This window comes from Miniopterus natalensis, chromosome 9 (assembly GCF_054644295.1).
Source record: "Miniopterus natalensis isolate mMinNat1 chromosome 9, mMinNat1.hap1, whole genome shotgun sequence".
In the NCBI taxonomy this organism is placed as follows: Eukaryota; Metazoa; Chordata; class Mammalia; order Chiroptera; family Miniopteridae; genus Miniopterus; species Miniopterus natalensis.
Window position 1 is genome coordinate 73,410,160 of NC_142089.1, and position 19,342 is coordinate 73,429,501.

General features: G+C 48.7%; 1 protein-coding gene across 1 annotated transcript in view; it reads right to left on the reverse strand.

Moving 5' to 3' along the window:
* Positions 1 to 75: 75 nt before the first annotated feature.
* The window catches only part of BMP6 (bone morphogenetic protein 6), a 137,056-nt gene continuing 117,789 nt past the window's right edge, over positions 76 to 19,342 (reverse strand). The window contains exons 3-7 of the mRNA XM_087820654.1: positions 15,087 to 15,235; positions 14,226 to 14,423; positions 2,597 to 2,673; positions 1,675 to 1,785; positions 76 to 1,582 (exon numbers count right to left, since the gene is read on the reverse strand). Coding sequence (XP_087676780.1) covers positions 1,433 to 1,582; positions 1,675 to 1,785; positions 2,597 to 2,673; positions 14,226 to 14,423; positions 15,087 to 15,235 — 685 coding nt within the window. The 3' untranslated portion in view covers positions 76 to 1,432. The remainder of the gene's footprint in view (positions 1,583 to 1,674; positions 1,786 to 2,596; positions 2,674 to 14,225; positions 14,424 to 15,086; positions 15,236 to 19,342) is intronic.

The following is a 19,342-nucleotide window of genomic DNA, read 5'->3' on the forward strand; positions in this document are numbered from 1 at the left end:
ACATAAGACCACTTCTGCTGTCTGCGGCAGATGACAACAGAGCAGGATCTCGACCAGCCTCTGCCTTAAAGGAAATCTTTATTAATCGTGTGCGGTTCACAGGTGTTCTCTTAAAAAACCCAACTTTTCAGGAGAAGCACAATCCTCATGAGTGGCTTCCACTTTGCATCACGAGTCTTGTATTGAAAGAAAATCGAAGTGGTACAATTTGTTTACACTATGATACTTTCTAAATAAACTCTTTTTTTAAAAAAAGTCTGGTCTTTCCTTAAATGTTACAGCAAAAACAGATATAAAATAGACAATAAATTATAGTTTATATTTACAAAAAAGCTGTAAGTGCAAATAGTTATAGATCATAAATGTATTATTTAATCAGTTTAATATGAAATTGGTTTCCTAGTACATGATTGTGAAAAAGACATTTTAAAAATATTCTAAGATTTAATCTGAGTCTTACTTTCTATAGGAGAAAACTGATTTTGATTCATAAAGAGCATGACCATCCAAACCCACTCCTAAAGGCTAGAGCCCCTTGCTCAGGGTATTTCCTTCGCTGGTTCTCACCTGTGACATGGGATGCTGTACAGTGAAAGGGAAGGAACTGTTCTACTGAAATAGATGGGATATGAGAGCCAGCATTCCTGAAATTAATGTGCTTTTCAGAGAGCTATCCCGAAAGGAAGAGGCACAGAGCTACTCTCGCATGTCACATGGTGCAACGATGGCCATTAAAGTTGCTTCTCACCCGTGTGGCTTCACTTCAGAGTACGAGCAAAGAAAACAGCAAATGGGGGAGGACTGAGGTGTGGAAATCGCGTGGTTGGTTTTAACCAAAGTAATTCTATTTTCACACCAACAAACACCACAAACAGGTAACAGCAATTACTGAGACACAAGGCACTTCCACATGGCCCTGGTTACCGCTGGGGCTGTTGCTATTATATGAAACTGACCTTCCTGGGAATGAAATCCACGAATAGAGGCATTCCCTCCCTCCCCCAGTTTCTGTTAATTGTAAAATCTATTTTTGAGAAACATTACTAAACCAGCTGATACTTGAGCTAAGAATACTGTTATACCTTTAAAATTATTTTTCTTATTTACTCAAGAACACCACAAATACCTTGATTTAAAGCTGAAACTAATTTTAGTGGGCTTTTTTGGGGAAAGAGGAACCCTTCAAAGTTATGTTTCTGCAGTTACCAGACTTCATAGTACAGACATTCAAATAGCTTCCTACAGACCAACTGCTCACGTTCACTATGTGGGCAAATCATCAGTGAGGCCCTTTAAATCCTCCTTGGGCAGTAAGGCACCAACCGGCATGAAGGGGTTGCAGAGTCATCCCACTTGCACTGCTTCTGTGCTTAAGGCAGATGGAATCTAGGAATCCGCGGCAGTGTGTGTGACCCCAGCAACCAGCTGCGCGTTAGTGGCATCCACAAGCTCTTACAACCATATTTCTGTATTTTTTCAAGATGACATTGGAGTTGTCATCAAAGTAAAGAACTGAGATGGCATTTAGTTTAGTTGGCGCACAGCACGGTTTGGGGACATACTCAGGATTCATAAGGTGAACCTGTTCCAAAACAGAAGGAGGGAAAGGGTCCATTAGGAACTACACCTGGCCTCGTGCGCCTCCCTGTAAAGTACAAAAGGCTCTGAGCTCACCAGGGTCTGCACGATCGCGTGGTTCGTGGCATTCATGTGTGCGTTGAGGGGGAAGGAGCATTCTCCATCACAGTAATTGGCAGCATACCCCTTGGGTGCGATGATCCAGTCCTTCATTTAAAAAAGCAAAAGCAAGCAACAAAAAGGTGATGAACATACACTCCTTACATCACCTGTGCTCTCAGTAATCCTGTGAGAAAAACTCACATGGACAGGTAAGGAGGCAGATGCAGAGTCAGTTTCACACTCAGGTGGCAAAGCTAGGGGGTGAGCCTGCTGGGCCTGAGTCTCGAGCCCTTGCTCCTTCCACAGGCCCACACAGCATTGAGCTGCTACCTGCCTGCGAAGCCTGGAAGCACATAGGTGGCTGGCTTTATGTGCTTGGACCCAACAGTGCCTCTCCAGGAGCCCTCGGTACTCCCTGTCATGATGCCACCTGCATATGGAAACTATCTTCTATCACTTGTCATCTGAATTTGCTTATAACTAGTGGTGACTCTCAGGTGTGAGGCAAAACAATTGTGCTCTTCTGGATAGTTTGGGTGAGCTGATTTATAGCCACTGAAGAAGTTAACTATTGGTCCAACCCTTTCTCAAAATTCGTTTAAATGCCCAAATGTAAATACATACCCTGTGGGCTTTGAAAGAATAAGGAAAGAGTACTGGGAAAGAGGCTACTGATTTTGAGGTACACAGAGCTGGGGCTCCCTGGAAAGGTGCCAATAAGGGCTGTGTGCACACTTAAGCCAGGCCTTCACCCAACTCACTCCAAGAGCCTGGGCATTTGGAAGGGCTCCTGTTTGCCTTCATGGGAGGAACCACCTCAGTCCTAGAGCTCAAGGTCTTGATGATGGCTGCTGCCGTGAAGATGAGAAGAGACTGCCGAGAAAGGAACTTTGTCCCCCTTGTTCCCAGAACTCACCTGCCATCCCAGGTCTTGGAAGCTCACATAAAGCTCATGCTTCCTGCAGGCTGTTTTTAATTCACTGCTGTTGTAATCTGTTGGAAGAGATCAAAATATGCACCTTTACCTCATTCATTCCCTCTCAAGGCTCTGTACTAGGCTCAGGATAGCAGTGAACAGGGCCCCTGCTAGACGCCAACTTGGTCGCCAAACAGCTCTGTCAGGTTCCTGATTGCTCGGGTGCTTCACACACACTCGCTGTCCTCCAGCCTCGCTGCGGGGGTGGAGCCCTTTGTCCTGCCCTTAAGCAACAAACCCTAAGGCAGCAGTGCCGGTGAGAATCTGCTCAAGTGTATCTGCTTCCTGTGTGTGATTCAGGAGCCACCAGCCTGGCTTAATGTAATCACTGGCCGGAGGAACAGCAGTGCCCTGATTCGTTTAGGCCACCTGGAGTGGCTCTTGTGTGACATCCCTCTGCTAGGCACCATGGTAAAATGGGAGATGGGTTAGGCAATGCTTTCATCTCCCAGGAACTCAGAGGATCAAAAGGGTCATGAGAGACATGAACAAGTCCAGGGTGGGAGGGAGAGGAAAAGCAGTTCTACTGGAATGGATTTAAGGATATGCAGAGGAGTTGGTGGAGATAAAGTTGGAGAAACTTTATCTTAATTGGCTTAGAACACTAACCAAAACTATTTGGACTTTCTACCAGAGGTATTAGGTAAGGGAGTTTTTGTCAGGGAGTGACGTGTTCAGAGCTGGGATTTTAAAGGATTGATCTCATGATGGTGGTTGAGAGTTTCAGAGGGGGGAAAGATGAAAGGTAAGAAGACTTTGGAGAAAGGTTCTTAATCTAAAATGGACTTTGAGAGCCTGAGCCCATTTGCACAAGCTACCCCTGTCCTTTTTTATCACATGAGCCAGTAAGTTACCTGACTGCTTAAAGCCTGTTTGAACTAGGTATTCTATTACTTCCACTCCTGGCCCTCCTGGCCTTGAAGCAGAACCTTACATGCAGATTTAGATGATTTTGTAAGGGAAAGAGACAGACAGTACCAACTCAGCCCAGTGACCCATCCTGGGAGGAGAGACAGGCTACCTTTCTGATTCTGAGGTGGTTTCAATTCTAAATTTATTCATTCTCCCCACCTCCCTTCTTCACCTCACAGAACTACCCTTGCTGTAACTTCAAGTACCTGGGAAAAGTGAATGCAAAACCACACTAGAGGGAAATTTTCACAAGGCAGGACACCACCGACTCTCTTGGTAAAAACAAGCAAGCACCCACCAACACTCCAAATCAAGACAAATACCTCCTGTTGAAAACAATCCCTCAGCGAAAATAATCAGCCACACAGAGAAATAAAGTACCGAGAGGAGAGCTGGAATGCAAGACAGAAAATATAGAGCCCCAGGGGCTGCAGGCAAGAGTAGGCTCTGAATGGGGTTATGAAAAAGAATATCTAAAATAATGAAAGAGATAAAAAGAAATAGAACCCTAAAGCAAGAACATAATGGAAAACGAACAGGTGAATTTGAAACAGAACCAAATAAAACTTTATAAAAACCATAATCATTGAAAATAAAATGGATGGGCTAAACATCGGATTAGATATAACTGAAGAGAGAATTAAAGAATTGATCCATATATTTGAAGAAACTTCCTAAAATATAGCCTAGAGTCAGATGGCCAGAAAATATGGCTATTTGTAAAGAGATGTAGAAGACAGACTAAAAAGTCCAATGTTATGTCTAATAGGAATCTTTGAAGGGACTAATGAGGAGAGCTAATTGCTGAAGACATAAATGTCTGAATTTTCTAAAACTGAACAAAGGCAAACTCCTTTAAATTGAGAAGGTGCAATGAGTCCTAAGCAGAGTAAATAAATTCCTATCTAGCCACATCTGGTAAAACTAGTATATCAAACACAGAGAAATTCTTAAAAACAACCCTGAGAGATGAGCAGAAAATTACCGACAAAGGAACACAAAGTAGACTGATAGCAAATCTCTCAGCAGAAACAGAGAACACAAAAAATATAAAAAACTATGCCATCAACCTAGAATTCCATACTCAGCTGTAGCGGCCATTTATTGTTTTGGCTACCCAGCTTCTAGGAACACCTCTCATTTGGGGGAATTCCTAGATAGGTGGAAATCAAGGTCCCATTTCCAACTACTGTCTTTGTCCCCTGGCAGTCAGAGTACAGGCTTCTGACTTCATTAAAGCTGATCCAATGCACCCACTTTTGAGAGAGTTACTCAAAGGGGAAACTAAGAATGGGTGGCATGGCAGCAAGTGTTCAGGGTGATGGCCCCAGTGGTAGCATTCAAACCACATGTCCCCACGACCAGGTCCGAGCTAGACCTTGATTCTGGGTTTGGTTCTCCAGCCTCATTGGTTGGGTGAGTTCCTTGATACACTTAAATTATTTTTCACTTTAAGTAAATTAGAGTTTGCTTCTATTCCATGTAACTAAGAGCCCTGACTAGCTAAATTATTATCCATAGTCAAAGAATAGGGAACACAGGGTGAAGCAGGCTCACTATCTCATATAGAGTTGGTGAGTCCATCTTTCTATTGAAGTACCTTCTAAGCAGAGACCTGAAGGAACTTTGGGAGCAGAGTATGAGTCTATCTGGGGGAAGAATAATTCATACAGTAGGAATGACAAATGCGAAGGCCCTGAGGAAATACCTGTCTGATGAAGGCTGTTATGTGTTTATTAAAAACCCATATCCTCTCTCTACCCCCAGCTATCTGATATTCCCAGCTGCAGTTAGGTATGGCCATGTGCTGAGTTCTGCCCATGGATGTGGGGAGAAGGCAGATATGCTGCTTCCAGGCTGGCCTCCTAAGCTCACCTGCAGCCCTCCACTTGCTTTCTTCTCCTGCCAGCTACAGTCAAGGGTCTTTGAAGACTCCAAGGCCCTGGATCCCTTGTACTCTTGAAAGTGTCCTGGGTTAGGTAAGTTATATGATTCCCCTACCTGTAGTCTCTGGAATATTCCCTGTCCAACCTCATTTGGTTTGTGTCTCCCAACGTAAACTTCCTCCAAAAGGCCTTCTCTGTGCGGGAGACCAAGATCACCCCCAAAATCAAACTTGGAATTGGTAGCCATGTGAAAGGTAGAGATTTCTAGGATAGCTTTCCTTCCCAGGCCCGTGAACATGGGCAGTGTAATATAATAAAGAATATACCTGGTCTTTGTCCTGGTTCCTGGCACAGAGCTACGAAATGCATGGAATTTCCTAATTGATAATTGCAACTCTGGTGGGTCCCTAGATAGCTTCAGGGTGGAGGCCAGGCACCAGAAAGACCAACCACATGATTAGTGGGATGGGACTTCGGACCAGCCTGACTTGCATGGAAGGAGACTGGAGATTGAGTTCAGTAACATGGCCAGCGATCGAGTCAATCCTGCATAGTAATGAGACCCTATAAAAACTCTGGACACTGAGGCTCTGTGGAACTTTTGTGTTTGAAATTTTTTTTGAGAGAGACAGAAACATCAATTTGTTGTCCTGTCCATCCATGTATCCATTGGTTGATTCTTGTATGTGCCCTGACTGGGGATCAAACCCGCAACCTTGGCATACTGCGATGGTGCTCTAGCTAACTGAGCTACCAGGCCAGGGCCTTCTGTGGAACTTTTGGATTGGAAAACAGATTGGAGTGCTGGGAGAGCAAACCTTCCAGATTCCCCGAGAAGACATGGGCACCTCCCACTCCCACCCACCCCGCTGCAGAGCTGCCCTGTGCATCTCTTCCATGCGGCTCTTCCTCATGTGCATCCTTTATAATAAAACTAATCATAAGTATAGTGCTTTCCTGAGTTCTGTGAGTTGTTCTAGTGAATTATCAAACCTAAAAGAGGGGTGCTGGTGGTCATGGAAACCCTTGAGTTTGTAGCTGGCATGTGAAGAAAGAACAGTCTTGTTGGGGACGTTGCCCTTGACTTTGTGAGGTCTGTGTCAACTCCAGGTGGTTAGTGTGAGGACTGAATTGGATTGTAGGACACCTCATGGTGTCAGAACCAAGAAAAGGACAACTTCTGCATGTCTGGATTTCCAGTATCTTCTGCTGGACAGAACCACAATGACGCAGGGAAGAATTTCACTTCTGCCCCCACCAACAGTTCCCGCTGTCTGAGCCTCCTGCTAATTTCACTCTCTCAGTGCTCAACAAAGAAGACTTTCTCTGTAAGAACAGCTTTTTCTTTTAGAGCTAGATACTGGCATTTGCTGTTAAGTAGAAACTGAGGGGAAGAGAGGGGAAGGGAGGAACTTGGCTCTCCTGTTTTTCTTCCTACAGACACTTTCAGGCCACACCGAAGCTTCCTTATTACTCCATGTTAAGTGCTGGCAAAGGATGTATAAGTATTTGTGAAAGTCAGTGTACTCATAATAATACTATCTGCTGCTCAGGGGCCAGGACCCTGAGTTCTGCAGTGGAATTACACTGCCATGCATAGTTTTGTTTCATTTTTAGGGATTTACAGATTGCAGAAAAACATTCTCCCTCCCCGCTCCCCGTTATTTGGTTAGATGAATGGTCTGGATAGAGCCAGTGAAAATTTATGCAGTTAAAATTTAACAGGCACATAGCCACTGCAGTGGGATAAACGAAGGCAACACAGCTTTGTCCAAATGGTTCACCAGTCAAGGGCAGTGCAGAGAAGAGAAGCCATAGAGCTGAGGAGATGCAAACAAACAAACAAACCAGAGCAACAGACCAGAGGCTGACAAAACTACCCCCAAGGGCAGCAGTCCTCGGTCTGACTCAGGGGCTGCCTGTTTCTGAATCACGAGAACCAGCAGGGCGTTAGCTCCCTGTCCCAGACCTACACGCCAGAATGATCGAGAATCTGCGGACACTGGACCCCGAGACACTGTCCTCTAGAGGAGGCTCCCATACAGGTGGTAGCATCACCCCATTCACACCCTGCGTCTCCAGACACCAGCACTCCCTGCACATCTCCAGGATGCAGCTATGGTGAAGGCCGGTCTTGGTTCCGAGAGAAATTTTCGAGGGATCTGGCTCTTTCAATGTGGAACATAAAAAGTGAAATCTGGCTCTCTAATCATTCCATGTGACTCCCAGACCTAAGAGTGGAGGGCAGGGCAAGTGCCACTAACTCCATTGGGATTCTGGCCCAGCCAGACTTGGCCCAAGACGGTCATCTAGAGAAACGTGGCCAAGCAGGGCAGTCACAGGTGGGCTTGAGCAAAACACTGTTAAGTGATCAGATGACAAAATATAACAGTCAGAAAACCCCCAGGACTTAATCAGGAGAGGAGCAGTTTCCCTACCACAGGCCCTCAAGCTTCCGCTTTATCAGAAGCATGTCAACTGCCCTTAGCAGCCACTTCAGACACGGCTTCGGCAGAGAAAGCCTTGGATACGGTTGCCTTAAAGACCCCCATCCTTGCTCTCATCTCCAAATAAACATTGCAAACACTTAAACTGGCTTTAAATGGAGACAAACTGGTTTCATCTCACAGGAAGCTTCAGAGGCTGCACCCGGGGGAAGGTGAGGAATGGTCAAGCTCCAAGACTCGCCTGCCTGGTTGCCCCCTAAGCGAGGTCCTTTAGCAGTAGCTCCATACTCCATGGTGGGAAAGGGACAGTGACTGCCAAGCAGACAGCTCAGTGCCTCTCGGAAAGAAGGGAAGCAGAAGAGAGTTGGGTAGGGCCAGGCTGCAGCGCCCAAAGTGTGTCTCTTTTAAGTCTTCATTCTTCCAGTCCTTGCCAAAGGAGGCTGGCATCTCCTCCAGGCCTCTGAATGATGAAACAAACCAGTGGTACCGAAACACACAGAAGCATCGTGTCCATTGCTAACGGTGAAACTGGTCACCGGTATCTTCCATTTCCCACCGTGGCTGGTGACAGGAGGGGTCAGGCAGTCCAGCCAATCACTTAGCTTTGAAGGAGGCGCCAGCGCCCTCAGTGGCCTTGGCATCAGTCTCCCAGGCCGCATGTGTGTCTTCATGGTTTGTGATTCTGGGTTACCTAAGAGCCAGGAACACCGGGGAGGTGTTGGGGGGCCAGCGCAAAACAAGCTGTCTGAAGGTGTGTTTTCCTGGGTCCTGCGTGGAGGGTGGGGATAGGGGGTCAGTCACATCTGGGTGGCCCAGGGGCCGATGCTGCGGCTCCGGGCACACAGAGCTCTTCACGAATCCCTGAGCTCATCCTCAATCCCATCTTCCTGCCCCTCCCAGGCCACCATGTCCCCCTTCTGTTCCATTTCTACATTTCACGCAAGCTATGGCTGAGCTACGGTCTTCTTGGTTCTGGCTGGGAGCTCTTTCTTCTCTGCTGCTGGGCCATGGCCTCGACACTCACCTCCACTGGTGACAGCCTCTACTCCCTGACCCTGTGTCTGTTCCTTCCTATGATGGCTGGGCCCACGTGACAATGTGAGCCACCCCGCGAGCCCCACTCAGCTTAGGGCGAGCAGGACACTGCAGGGGAGTGTCTCTCAGTGCCCGGAGGACAGGGTGCTCCATCCCTGCTGCGCGCAGCCAGCTGGCCTGCCACCTCCTCACAGCATCTCTGTCCCCAGGCAGCGGCCATGTACACTGCATGTGTTCTCCACCCCAAACACAAGGGGCACATCCCACAGCCCTAAGGGGGCATCTGGGTTAACTCCATCAGCAGTCCTTGTGTCTGGTCCTCCTGAAAAGCCACAGACAGTAAAGCACAAGGGAGCCCTGTGCTAGGAGAGCCCGGGCCCCCTGCTGGTTTCTTTCTGAGGCTGAGTTACTAAGTGCACGGGAGGCCAGGAGAGTCTCAGGGGCACGAGCCCTGCAATGACCCTGCCATGCAGGGCAGGCGGCTCGCAGGGAGGCTGCACGGCCAGCCTGAGGGGCGCCATCACGCCAGAGTCAGGGCCATGCAGCTACGGCCTGGGGACCCCAGGGAGGCAGCTGCACCTGTGTCACAACAGCCTAAGCCCAGCCCAGGTCGCGGGGTCCGGGCAGCCCACCCACTTTCCTTTCCAACCACAACAGAGGAAGAGAGAGAAACAACAGGGAAGCCATGGGGAGGGGAAAGGGTAGAAATGAGACAAAGTCTGGGCAGCCATCCAGAGCCAGGTGAGAGGGAAGGGGGGAGAGGCGCAGGCAGGTGGCAGGTGGCACCTCCTCGCTAGGGCTTCTGCAGAGGGGCCCCTGGGCATGGTGGGCTGACCTCTGACCTCCAAGGGCCATGCCAGCTGCAGGCTGCTATCCCCGCTCAGCAGGAAGATGCTGGCACGGCAGGCCCTGGGGACAGAGTGGCGTGGTCCACACTCCTTCCTGGCTTTTCTGAGCTCAGGCTACAGTCTTCCCAGAGGAAACTTGCTTTTCAGAGCAAGCAATTCACTCCTTTTATTTCCCTCCTCCCAGAATGACAGAGGAAGGGTAACAGCAGCTGTGAAACGGCACCTCTGGCTGCAGTGGCCTGGCCGCTCTTGCCACATCTCCAGGCCTTATCATCCCGTCTTATCCAAAACAAGTACCTGGCTCCCCGACTCCACGATTAACAGCCACCGAGAACAGGCTGGAAGACACCCGCTTCCTGTGCCACCGCCACGACCGGCCGCAGGGGGCCCACTGGGGTCTTGATTTCCAGTGTCGGTATCTCATAAATTGTCGGGGGGAACAACAGCTTAATTTTCAGGGTCTAGATTTCGTTTACAACCTGGATGGTAGCACGAGAGGCAACAGGGGGGTCCTATTCTCCTGACGCGCCAGGATTTCACCATCTCCTGAGAGTCCAGTCAGCCGGGGTGGGCCTTGGGCCTCTGCTCAGGCTTTGTCTTGATTATAGAAGAATACGAAGCTAAGTATCTTGAAATTAGACAAATGCTTCCCTTGAACACTGAACTTTAAGACGCCTGGTGCTCCATGTACCTCTACCCCCCCCCCCCCCCCCCCAGTTCCTAGACTGAGTGTCCTGGCCCCAGGACCCCCTCAAGAGCTGGGGACAGTTGGTGAATGACTCAGCAGCCCCTGGTCATGCCTTGTTATTACTGCCTTTTAGCACCACTGCCTTTAGCACCTTTGTAAGGGTGAGCCCAGGGGTGGGACAGAAGGTGGCTTTCCAGTCGATTTCACTCCTTGATAACTCTTATCCTAAAGGCACTTAATGGCAAATGAGAGTCGAATATTATAAACACGGCGCCTGAAGTGATTTGAATGTTCAGATCACTAATCCCATACGTGTGCTCCATAGCTGTGGAGAATTAAGATTTGATTTCATTGGGAAAGCCCCGAACAAGCCTCTGCTTCTTGACTGAGGCATCTGGAAGCCAAGCTGCAGGGTCTACAATTTTAATTTACGATCAAAATGACAAAATTCCCCACTCCTTTGAAGAACTATAAACAGCCCATTCTTCCCAAGCCTTGGATGTCCATGGGGGGGTCCTCCACCCGGCTCTGGCACACCATCCTGTGGAAGCCAAGGATGACCTAGTGGGGACACCTGCTGGGAACTGAAAGGCCAAACACACGGTGATCTGTAAGAATGAGGCCCCCCTAGTTCTGTGGACGGGAGGCCCCTGAAATCTATAGCAAAAGGTTTCCTAGTCATAACAAAGCGCCCAAGCCGTTGCTACCAAGCCGTGAGTTCTGGTCACCTTTCTTATCTGGACGCGTACTGAATTGTCTCCATCGGAAGTTCAAGGGATAGAAGTTTCGAACTATCAACAAGGTCAAGAAAGTAAATCTAAAGGCACCACAGCCACATCTCCCCCAGGCCCTTAAAGACCCGTGTTTGGGGGGCTGGAAAGGGGCGGAAAGAGGAGTGACTGTAAGAAATGCTAAGAGGCAGCATTTGAAGAACTCATTCCCAAGGACAGACAGAGTCTTGAGAAGCTGCTGGTTCACAGACGGCCGGCAGAGCTGGGTGGCGGCAACATGGACATCACGGATGGAAGGGGCCTGAGGGTCATCTAATCCAATTTGACATGAATTGTTGTTACAAGAGGCAGAAAATGTTTCCAAACTACCGCTGCCAAAAGAAAGAGCAACTGTAAGTCACACTGTTGGCAGCCAGCTGGGTAACATGGCAGAAAACCTCGCACTCACCGGCTGACTTGAAATCGCATTAACTACCCCCTCCCCAGAGATACCTTGGAGAGATCCTGGAACATCAGCTAGGTCAGTGGCTAGAGTCACCACATGGGACCATCGCTCAAGGCCATTTGCTCGCAGCCCTCATAATGGATGGGCTAAGGGGTGTCACAGTCCCCCAGAAGACAAATCATGAACCCCAAGAGAAAGAGGCTACAGAAGAGGGTGAATGGCAGCAGGCAGAGACTCCAAATGAAGCCAGAGAGTGCAGGGCCCGCGAGCCCAGCGGGCTGGTGGAAAGGGAGACTGAGAAGGAGTCACCAGATGGACCAGAATCCCCAGGGGGCTGCGCCGCATGGCTTGGACCAGGACTAGTGAGAACGCCAGATGACGCTGTCCAGATGGTACTCAAGCCCACTGCAGAAGTGCACCAGGGCCAAGGTCCACCCCTCATCTGGAGTAGGCGGCTGCAGAGCAGCAAGGACAAGTGAAAAGCATCCGGGTGACTTCACTCCAAACCCGCTGCTTGGTGCAGGTTTGGAAAGTCCAGCTTAAAGGCCAAGTACAGATGTGAGAGCAGAACTGGTGGGCGGTAGGGAGGAGGCAGATGGACTGGTCCTGCCACCTCAGGCATCTGGGGCTCAGTTTCAAAATAGCCACATGTTTCCCGGCCGTATTTCACCCTGACAGCGGGCAATTCCATGGATCGTGTTGACTCCTTTACCCAGATGCAGGGAGTTCTCTAGAGGGCTTCTCCTGGTGGTGGCAGAGGAGAAATAGTAATTCCCTGGGAGCACGCTGTGGAAGAAGGGGGGCAGCAGAGGCACAGTAATCTCTTCCTTCAACCTTCCGAAGGATTTACAAGGGGAAAGGCCCGCCTGGAGCCACACCAGAGGCCACAGCTTTTTGTGTCTGCAGCATCTGCCTGGGTCACGAAGGCCCAGCAGCATCTGGCCCCACTGCGGCCTGGAGAGAAAGCACAGACCCACGGCCCATTTCTCGGGGTAGCAGCCCATCGTCCCCGAAGTCCCTTCTCCAGGAGCAACAGCCCCCTCTGCACTTCCACTCCCACGAACGGCTCGGATAAGTAAGAAGGAGCGAGCCGGACACGCACGGAGCACTTCAGTGGGCCTCGCGTGAGCGGTTTCTCGGGCCAGCCTCAGAGGGTCTTTGAAGACAGTGAGAGGCAAGGAGGAGCCTCCACTGGAATATTTTCTTGGGGGGGGTGGGGGTCTGGGCCTTTACACAGCTGAGGCAGGAGGTAATGAATGCTTTGCCTTAGTGCTGCTGAAAGGGGCAAAGCAAATTGGAAAGTACTAGGTGGGAGGCAGGGTGGGAAGACCAAGAAAAAAACAGATATACTTGCATCTTCTTGGGAAATAGATACACATTAATATTCATAGTTAATTTAAACTCATCAAATTGGGGGAAAATGTTGAAAGCAACTTCGAAAAAAAAAAAATAATTGGGTGACACTGCTAAGACCAGAATCAGAGACATGTTTTCTCAATTTAAAAAAACTCCAGTGTGTACTGGGGATGTTGAATAAACCAAGTGAAATTTTAATTTTAAAAGCAATCAACATTTCAAGAGCTGCCTTCATGTCTGAGGTCCCAGCACCGAACTGACCACAGCTCGTTAATGAATTGAAGCCTACCCCTGGCAGAACACCCGCTGTCGTGCCCAGAGGAAAACTCCGATTATTAGCTCTGTTTAGGAGGCTTCCTCTGAAGTGAACAGAGGAAAGCAATCATTCCTTCCTCCTCTCTTTTAAACCTCAACCCTGACTGTTTCCAGCGGTAAACACAGGAACACCCATGCTGTGCAACGCTTCCAAGAAACGCCAGGATGACAGGAGGCAAAATGTCACATCACACTGGGTGGTGAATCCTCAAGTTCCACATCCAAGTCGCTGGTTTAAAAAAATGGCTTATTAAGTCAGGACGTAAGCTGAAGATACTTCTCCCAAAGTAAAGCTGGGGAGCTATATGAACTCTTTCTGGCCACCGAAGATGACAGTTTTAAACAGTCCCCTGGAAGAATGAATGCATCCTCCAGAAGTATTTTACATGCCTCCCGAGGATCCTGACATAGGCCCCGACAACCTACTTTCTGCCACTGGATGCAGCTAATCTTCGAGTGCCATTATGAGCCAGATCAAACGCTTCTCATTCAACCCCAGCAAATCTGCCGAGTAGTAACCATCCCCACTGAATAGATGAGTCAGTGGAGCTGAAATGGATCAGGTTTGTCCAAAGTCACAGAGTAATAACAAGGGAAGCAAGCTCTCTGACTGAAAATCCCACGGTACATCATTAACTTCATGCTGATTCCCGCAAGATTTAAACAGCAGAAGAAAGCCCAGAACCCGCAAGCCCCGGCTTTAGAGTGAGATGTGTCTGAGTAACAAGTATTCCCCTCTGATGGCCCTAGGAACCCATCTAGATCACTGGTGACAATGACCAGGCACCCGCAGGCCTCTGTGTTTGCCGTGCAGAAGCTGTACAGCATGTGAAACCATCCGCATGTCCCTGTTCTCCCCAAGGCCTGAGAGCCAACGGGGGAGAAACAGACTCCACCCAGACCTACCTGAGGCGCTGGAGACCCGGGACACGTCCTGGGACTGGGTGGAGCGGTTGCGACTCTGCTGCCGGCGCCGACCGGTGGCTGACCTCGTGGTGCGTACGTGGACCTCGCTCACTTTGAAGAAGGCCACCATGAAAGGCTGCTTGTCATAAGGGCCATCTCTGCCCACCAGACCCGCGGCTCGGGGGTTGATGCTGAGTCCTTGAAGGCAAACCAAAGCGCGCCCCCTTTATTCCATGGAAACTTTCTCCTGCAGTTGCATAACCCATCCTTCCCGGCCCCCCGGGGACTAATCATGAAGCATGAGTGTGAGGGGAAAGCATGTGCATTCTCAGATCGCTGGTGGTACCCTCCGATGGACAGGATCAAAACACTCCTTCCAAAGGTCTGTGAATCAAAGCAAGGCGTGGGGAGGGGCCCAGGCTCTCCCATTCCTGCTGGTCCTGTTCCTTCATATTCATCCCAACCAGTGAGGCGACTTCACGCCCAGAGCAAGCTCAGTCTGAGGGCCGTGAAGGGCCTTCTACCTGCTGAGCTTCAATGCTGCAGGGGGAGGGGTCTGGAAGGGTTCCCGCGCAAACCTACTCAACACTCAAGATTTAGACGACACTTCACTTTTCTCTTTATCTCAACATCATCCACCTGCCTCTGCCTCTGAGCACTCTCCTCCTACCTTTTCTCTCTGAACCTGGATCATCTAACCCTCTCCTAGTCCTTCCAGGAAAAAGTTTTGCTTTTCAGCAGTGGTTATAAGGGAACAGGAAAGGAAGTCATCTGAGCCGAGGACTCGACTATAAACCCCGGTTCTCTCATAACTGTTGTAAAGGATGACGGCGACTGTGGGCCTGATTTTGGCAAACTTACCATCCCGAGTCACCACGCTCAGCTGAAGCCCCATGTTGTGCTGGGGGGTCACGACCCATAGATTGCTGGTGGCCGTGATGTCAAATTCCAGCCAGCCTTCTTCTGAGGCCCACACTACGCGGGTGTCCAACAAAAATAGGTCAGAGTCTCTGAAAGAAAAGGTGGCACGGTGAATAGCATGCTATCCCACCAGCTCGCTCTCACGCGGTCCTGCCTTAGTGTCGCAATAAAAGATGCCGGGGTCAGATCAGGTCCACCGTAAAGCACTGTGCACAGTGACCTGCAGCAGCTCCGGTGGGCGTGGTGCCACCTGGGACACGTGCTGACACACCTGGAGAGAGTGAATGTGCGCCCGGGCACCTCAGAGGAATCAGCTTCCTCCGAACGTGGGAGGGCCCCCGGCATCTCCAAAAGCCTCGCTATGGCCTCTTACCAAATCTTTTGTAGAATTAGGGTAAATGACAGACAGACATAATGTTGCTTACTTTATGGCTAATGGGCTCTAAAAATAGAGAAAGTGGGGGGGGGGGCAATGAGAATAAGGGTTAAGAAAATATTAAAATCAGCATCAGTATGAGCAATGACAAAGTTGTGCTTTGCTCATCTGTTTTTAAACTAGGACCTGCCAATCGTCACATGTTAGTTCCTGTGAAATATGGAGAAACAAGAAGCCGCATCACAGTTTGGACAAATCATTGGCTCTTTCCCCTTAATGAAGGCATCTGAAGGGTCTGTGGTGTCAAGTCCTCTCATCGGGACTGTGCAACGTGGGTGAATGTTGAGTGAGTTTAAAGTCTGTCCCAGCACAGCTGCGAGCCAGGGCCCGGGTTCTCTGAGGCAAATGCGCTGAATCCATTCCTTCCATTGGGCTCCACAGGGAATATTTTTACATTTTTTACCATTTTCAACTAACATAACCCTAGGGGTTGTGAGGAGCTGGAGTGAGGGTTTCTTCCTGCTCACCCACGTGTCACATTACGGCAGTGTCTGGGGACGGTCATCTTCGTGTGCTGCAAGGACACTGAGTCTGAGTTGACATCCCAGGGTCACTAGCATGAAGTGGCCTGCAATGCCCTGGAAGGGGAAGGGGCATATTTTGGCCATGGAAAGATTCAAGTCCCCTGGTGCTGGAAATATTTTGCTGCAGTATCTTACAGGACAGACAAATTACTGGGATTAAATACTAAATTTAAGATGAGCATCTCAATACTAATACAGTACATTTAACTCAGTTATAAAGTGCTTCCATATTCTTTACTACCCTCAGTCTTTAGAACAATCCTGAAAGCTCGGAAGAACATCATCCCCATTTTACAGCTGGGGAAACTGAGACTCAGGTGTGAGGTTAGGGTCATGAAGCCAAGATAAAAAACTGGTAAGTGAAAGAACCAGCCAATGAAAAGAACGCGGATTCAGAGTTCTCCACAATGACACCCTGCCTTCTGAGATTACGAAAGATGACCTGTGACAAGTGAATACAATTTATCTCTAGTCTGTTGAATGTTAGTGAGGCCAGTGAGACATCTGAGTTAAGAATTTCAGATTTCTCAGAGGGAAACATTTTTTCCTGTTTACATGGCTTAGAGTTAGAAGAAAACTCTATTGTCTTCTCCAAGCTGAAAACAGTAGGTACGGTTAAAAGTCGTTTACTCAGCTGCTGGACGGAGTCTGCAGGGGGCACATTCAGGCCTGCCATCTTTAAAGCACTCCCTGGCCGTATGTGTCACACCCCCTGGTGACAAATTACCCCCCTCCCCGTTACTGAGGTTACTGTGAGCTGGGAGTCGGGGTGTCCATGGAAAACAGCAAGAGGGGGTTGCAAGTCCAAAGCTTTGAAGTTCAGATGCAAGAAGACATAAATCCTGTTCTGGAAAGTCAGAGAAGACCCTTATCCAGCAATAACACAGCCACTACGCACAGCCCTGGGAAGAGGAGCCTGGGCCTGAAGGAGGCGCGGCCCAGATGCACAGCAGAGCAGCACATTCTAGAATAAAGACCTCTGAGAATTTCAGGGCGTGAGGCTGCCCCTGAGGCACAGAGGACCAGCCCGAGGGGCTACTGCCACCGGTCACTTGTTGCCATTTATAGAGCTTTGATGATACATACTCTGGGTCTAGATTAAGACCACCACTGCCACGCAGTGACACAGCCAGGGTGAGGGACTTTCTGAATTACAGCTTTAAGAGACAACTTTGCTGGCTCACCCTCCATGCTTCCAGGAACTCAGGTATTTAAAGGACATGATTTATGGCAAGTCAACAAAACGGCTCTGGTCTGACCTACATCTATTTACTTTTCTTCAATGATGCATGGCTTTCTTAGCCTACCAACCCTGTACAAGTGCAGCCTGAAACAAGATGCACCCAGTTTTCCCATGTGAAAAGCAGGGGTTCCCTTCTGAATCTCACCGAAGCAGGGCTGAGGTCTCCATTCCCACCTAAAGTCTGAGTTGCCTCCTGACCGAATCCTGGGGTCTGGCCAATCTGACCACAACTGGATTATTGGACCCTCCCGCGGAGAGGATAGACACTCACATGAGCATACTGTAAAAGAAAACCCTGAACAAGAGAAAGATAACATTTTGAATGAATTAATTGCCTATTTTGTTCTCAACGAACTGATAGATCCATGTTTCACGATGAATATGCCTTCCATCTTCAAAGATACAACAGCGTTATTCTCAATGTTACACCAACTTGAGGGCATGGGTTTTCTGGGCAAATGAAGATCTCAACAATTAATAAGCCTAACAAGAGAGTTCTAGAAATTGAAAAATTCACCGTAGCGCTAGAGTTGCCTGACCAGCAAGCGTCTCATAAGACTTTGAGAATTAGTGTTTGTGGGCAAGGTCAACCCTGTGTGGTCTGTCCCCACTCACAGCCTCCAAGGCACTGACCCTTGTCAGCGATGCTCCATCAGGCCGAGAAGCAGATGGCACTATGGGCAAACCCCGGGGGTCTTTCTCTCCTTTGCCCTAGAAGAAGGTCAGGAGGCATCTCAGGTCCTGGCTTTGACCTTTTCTGACAAATGCCATCCATCCAAGTCGCACTGCCCTGGCTGAAATACAGCTGGGCTAGCACTAACCCCTTCACCAGAAGAACGTTCTTCATAGGGTGGAATTTGTAAGTTTGAAGCAAGCAGGTCTGTGCAATATTTGAGAAGGTGAGTCCGTGGCTTGTTTCTTTACTTCACGACATATTCCTTTGCCGTCTCTGGGGCTGGACTTACCGGCAGACTGAGACACAGACCACAGTCATATGCTGATGAGCCAACCTCATGCAACAAGGACAACTCAATTTCCAAATTGGATGGATGTAAAAACAATTATTTTAGAAAATTAGACAGTAAAACAAAGATTTGTACTTTTTCCTTATGTAATGTATCATATGTGGAGGATTATGTCTAAAATTTTACCACTAAAAAGATAAAAAAGAAATATAACTTGAAAAGATAGCACTACAACTCAGGGTAAACTAACTGCTACACACACACACACACACACACACACACACACACAGATTTGAGTAACATGGATGAAAGGACATTACTATATAATTAGCTAAGTTCTCATTGATTTTATGTCACTTGATATCACCCAAATTTCACCTCCAGGACTAGCATAGCATGAAGAGAAGGTTCAGATATCAAAGGGCTATTTCATCTTCGACAAACCAACACAAACCACTGAGCTGTCAGGATATTAGCACAGCGGGCCTTACACGGTGCTTACTACGAGACTGTACTAAGTGCTCTCACATATTTTAACTCCTCACAACCACCATAAGAGATAAACAGTATTAACAGCCCGGCCGGGCGTGGCTCAGCAGTTGAGCATTGACCTAGGATCCAGGCGATCAGGGTTCAATTCCCAGGCAGGGCACATGCCCGGGTTGCGGGCTCGATCAATGACTCTCTCATCATTGCTGTTTCTATCTCTCTCTCCCTCTCCTTTCCTCTCTCTGAAATCAATAAAGATATATTAAAAAAAAAAAAAAAGAATAGTATTAACACCATCACAGGTTGGCAGATAAGGAAACTGAGGAACAGAAAGGTTAAGTAGTTTGCTCATGGTCACACAGCCAGCGAGTGCAGAGCTGGGATTTGCAACCAGTCTATTTGGCTCAAGCGTAATGTTCTAGCCATCACAGCAGCCATTCTCCAGTTCAGCCTGCACTGGAATCCCCTGGAAGCTTGTTAACACACAGACTGCTAGGCCACCCCAAGGTCCCTGGGGTGGGGCCTGAGAATTTGCATTT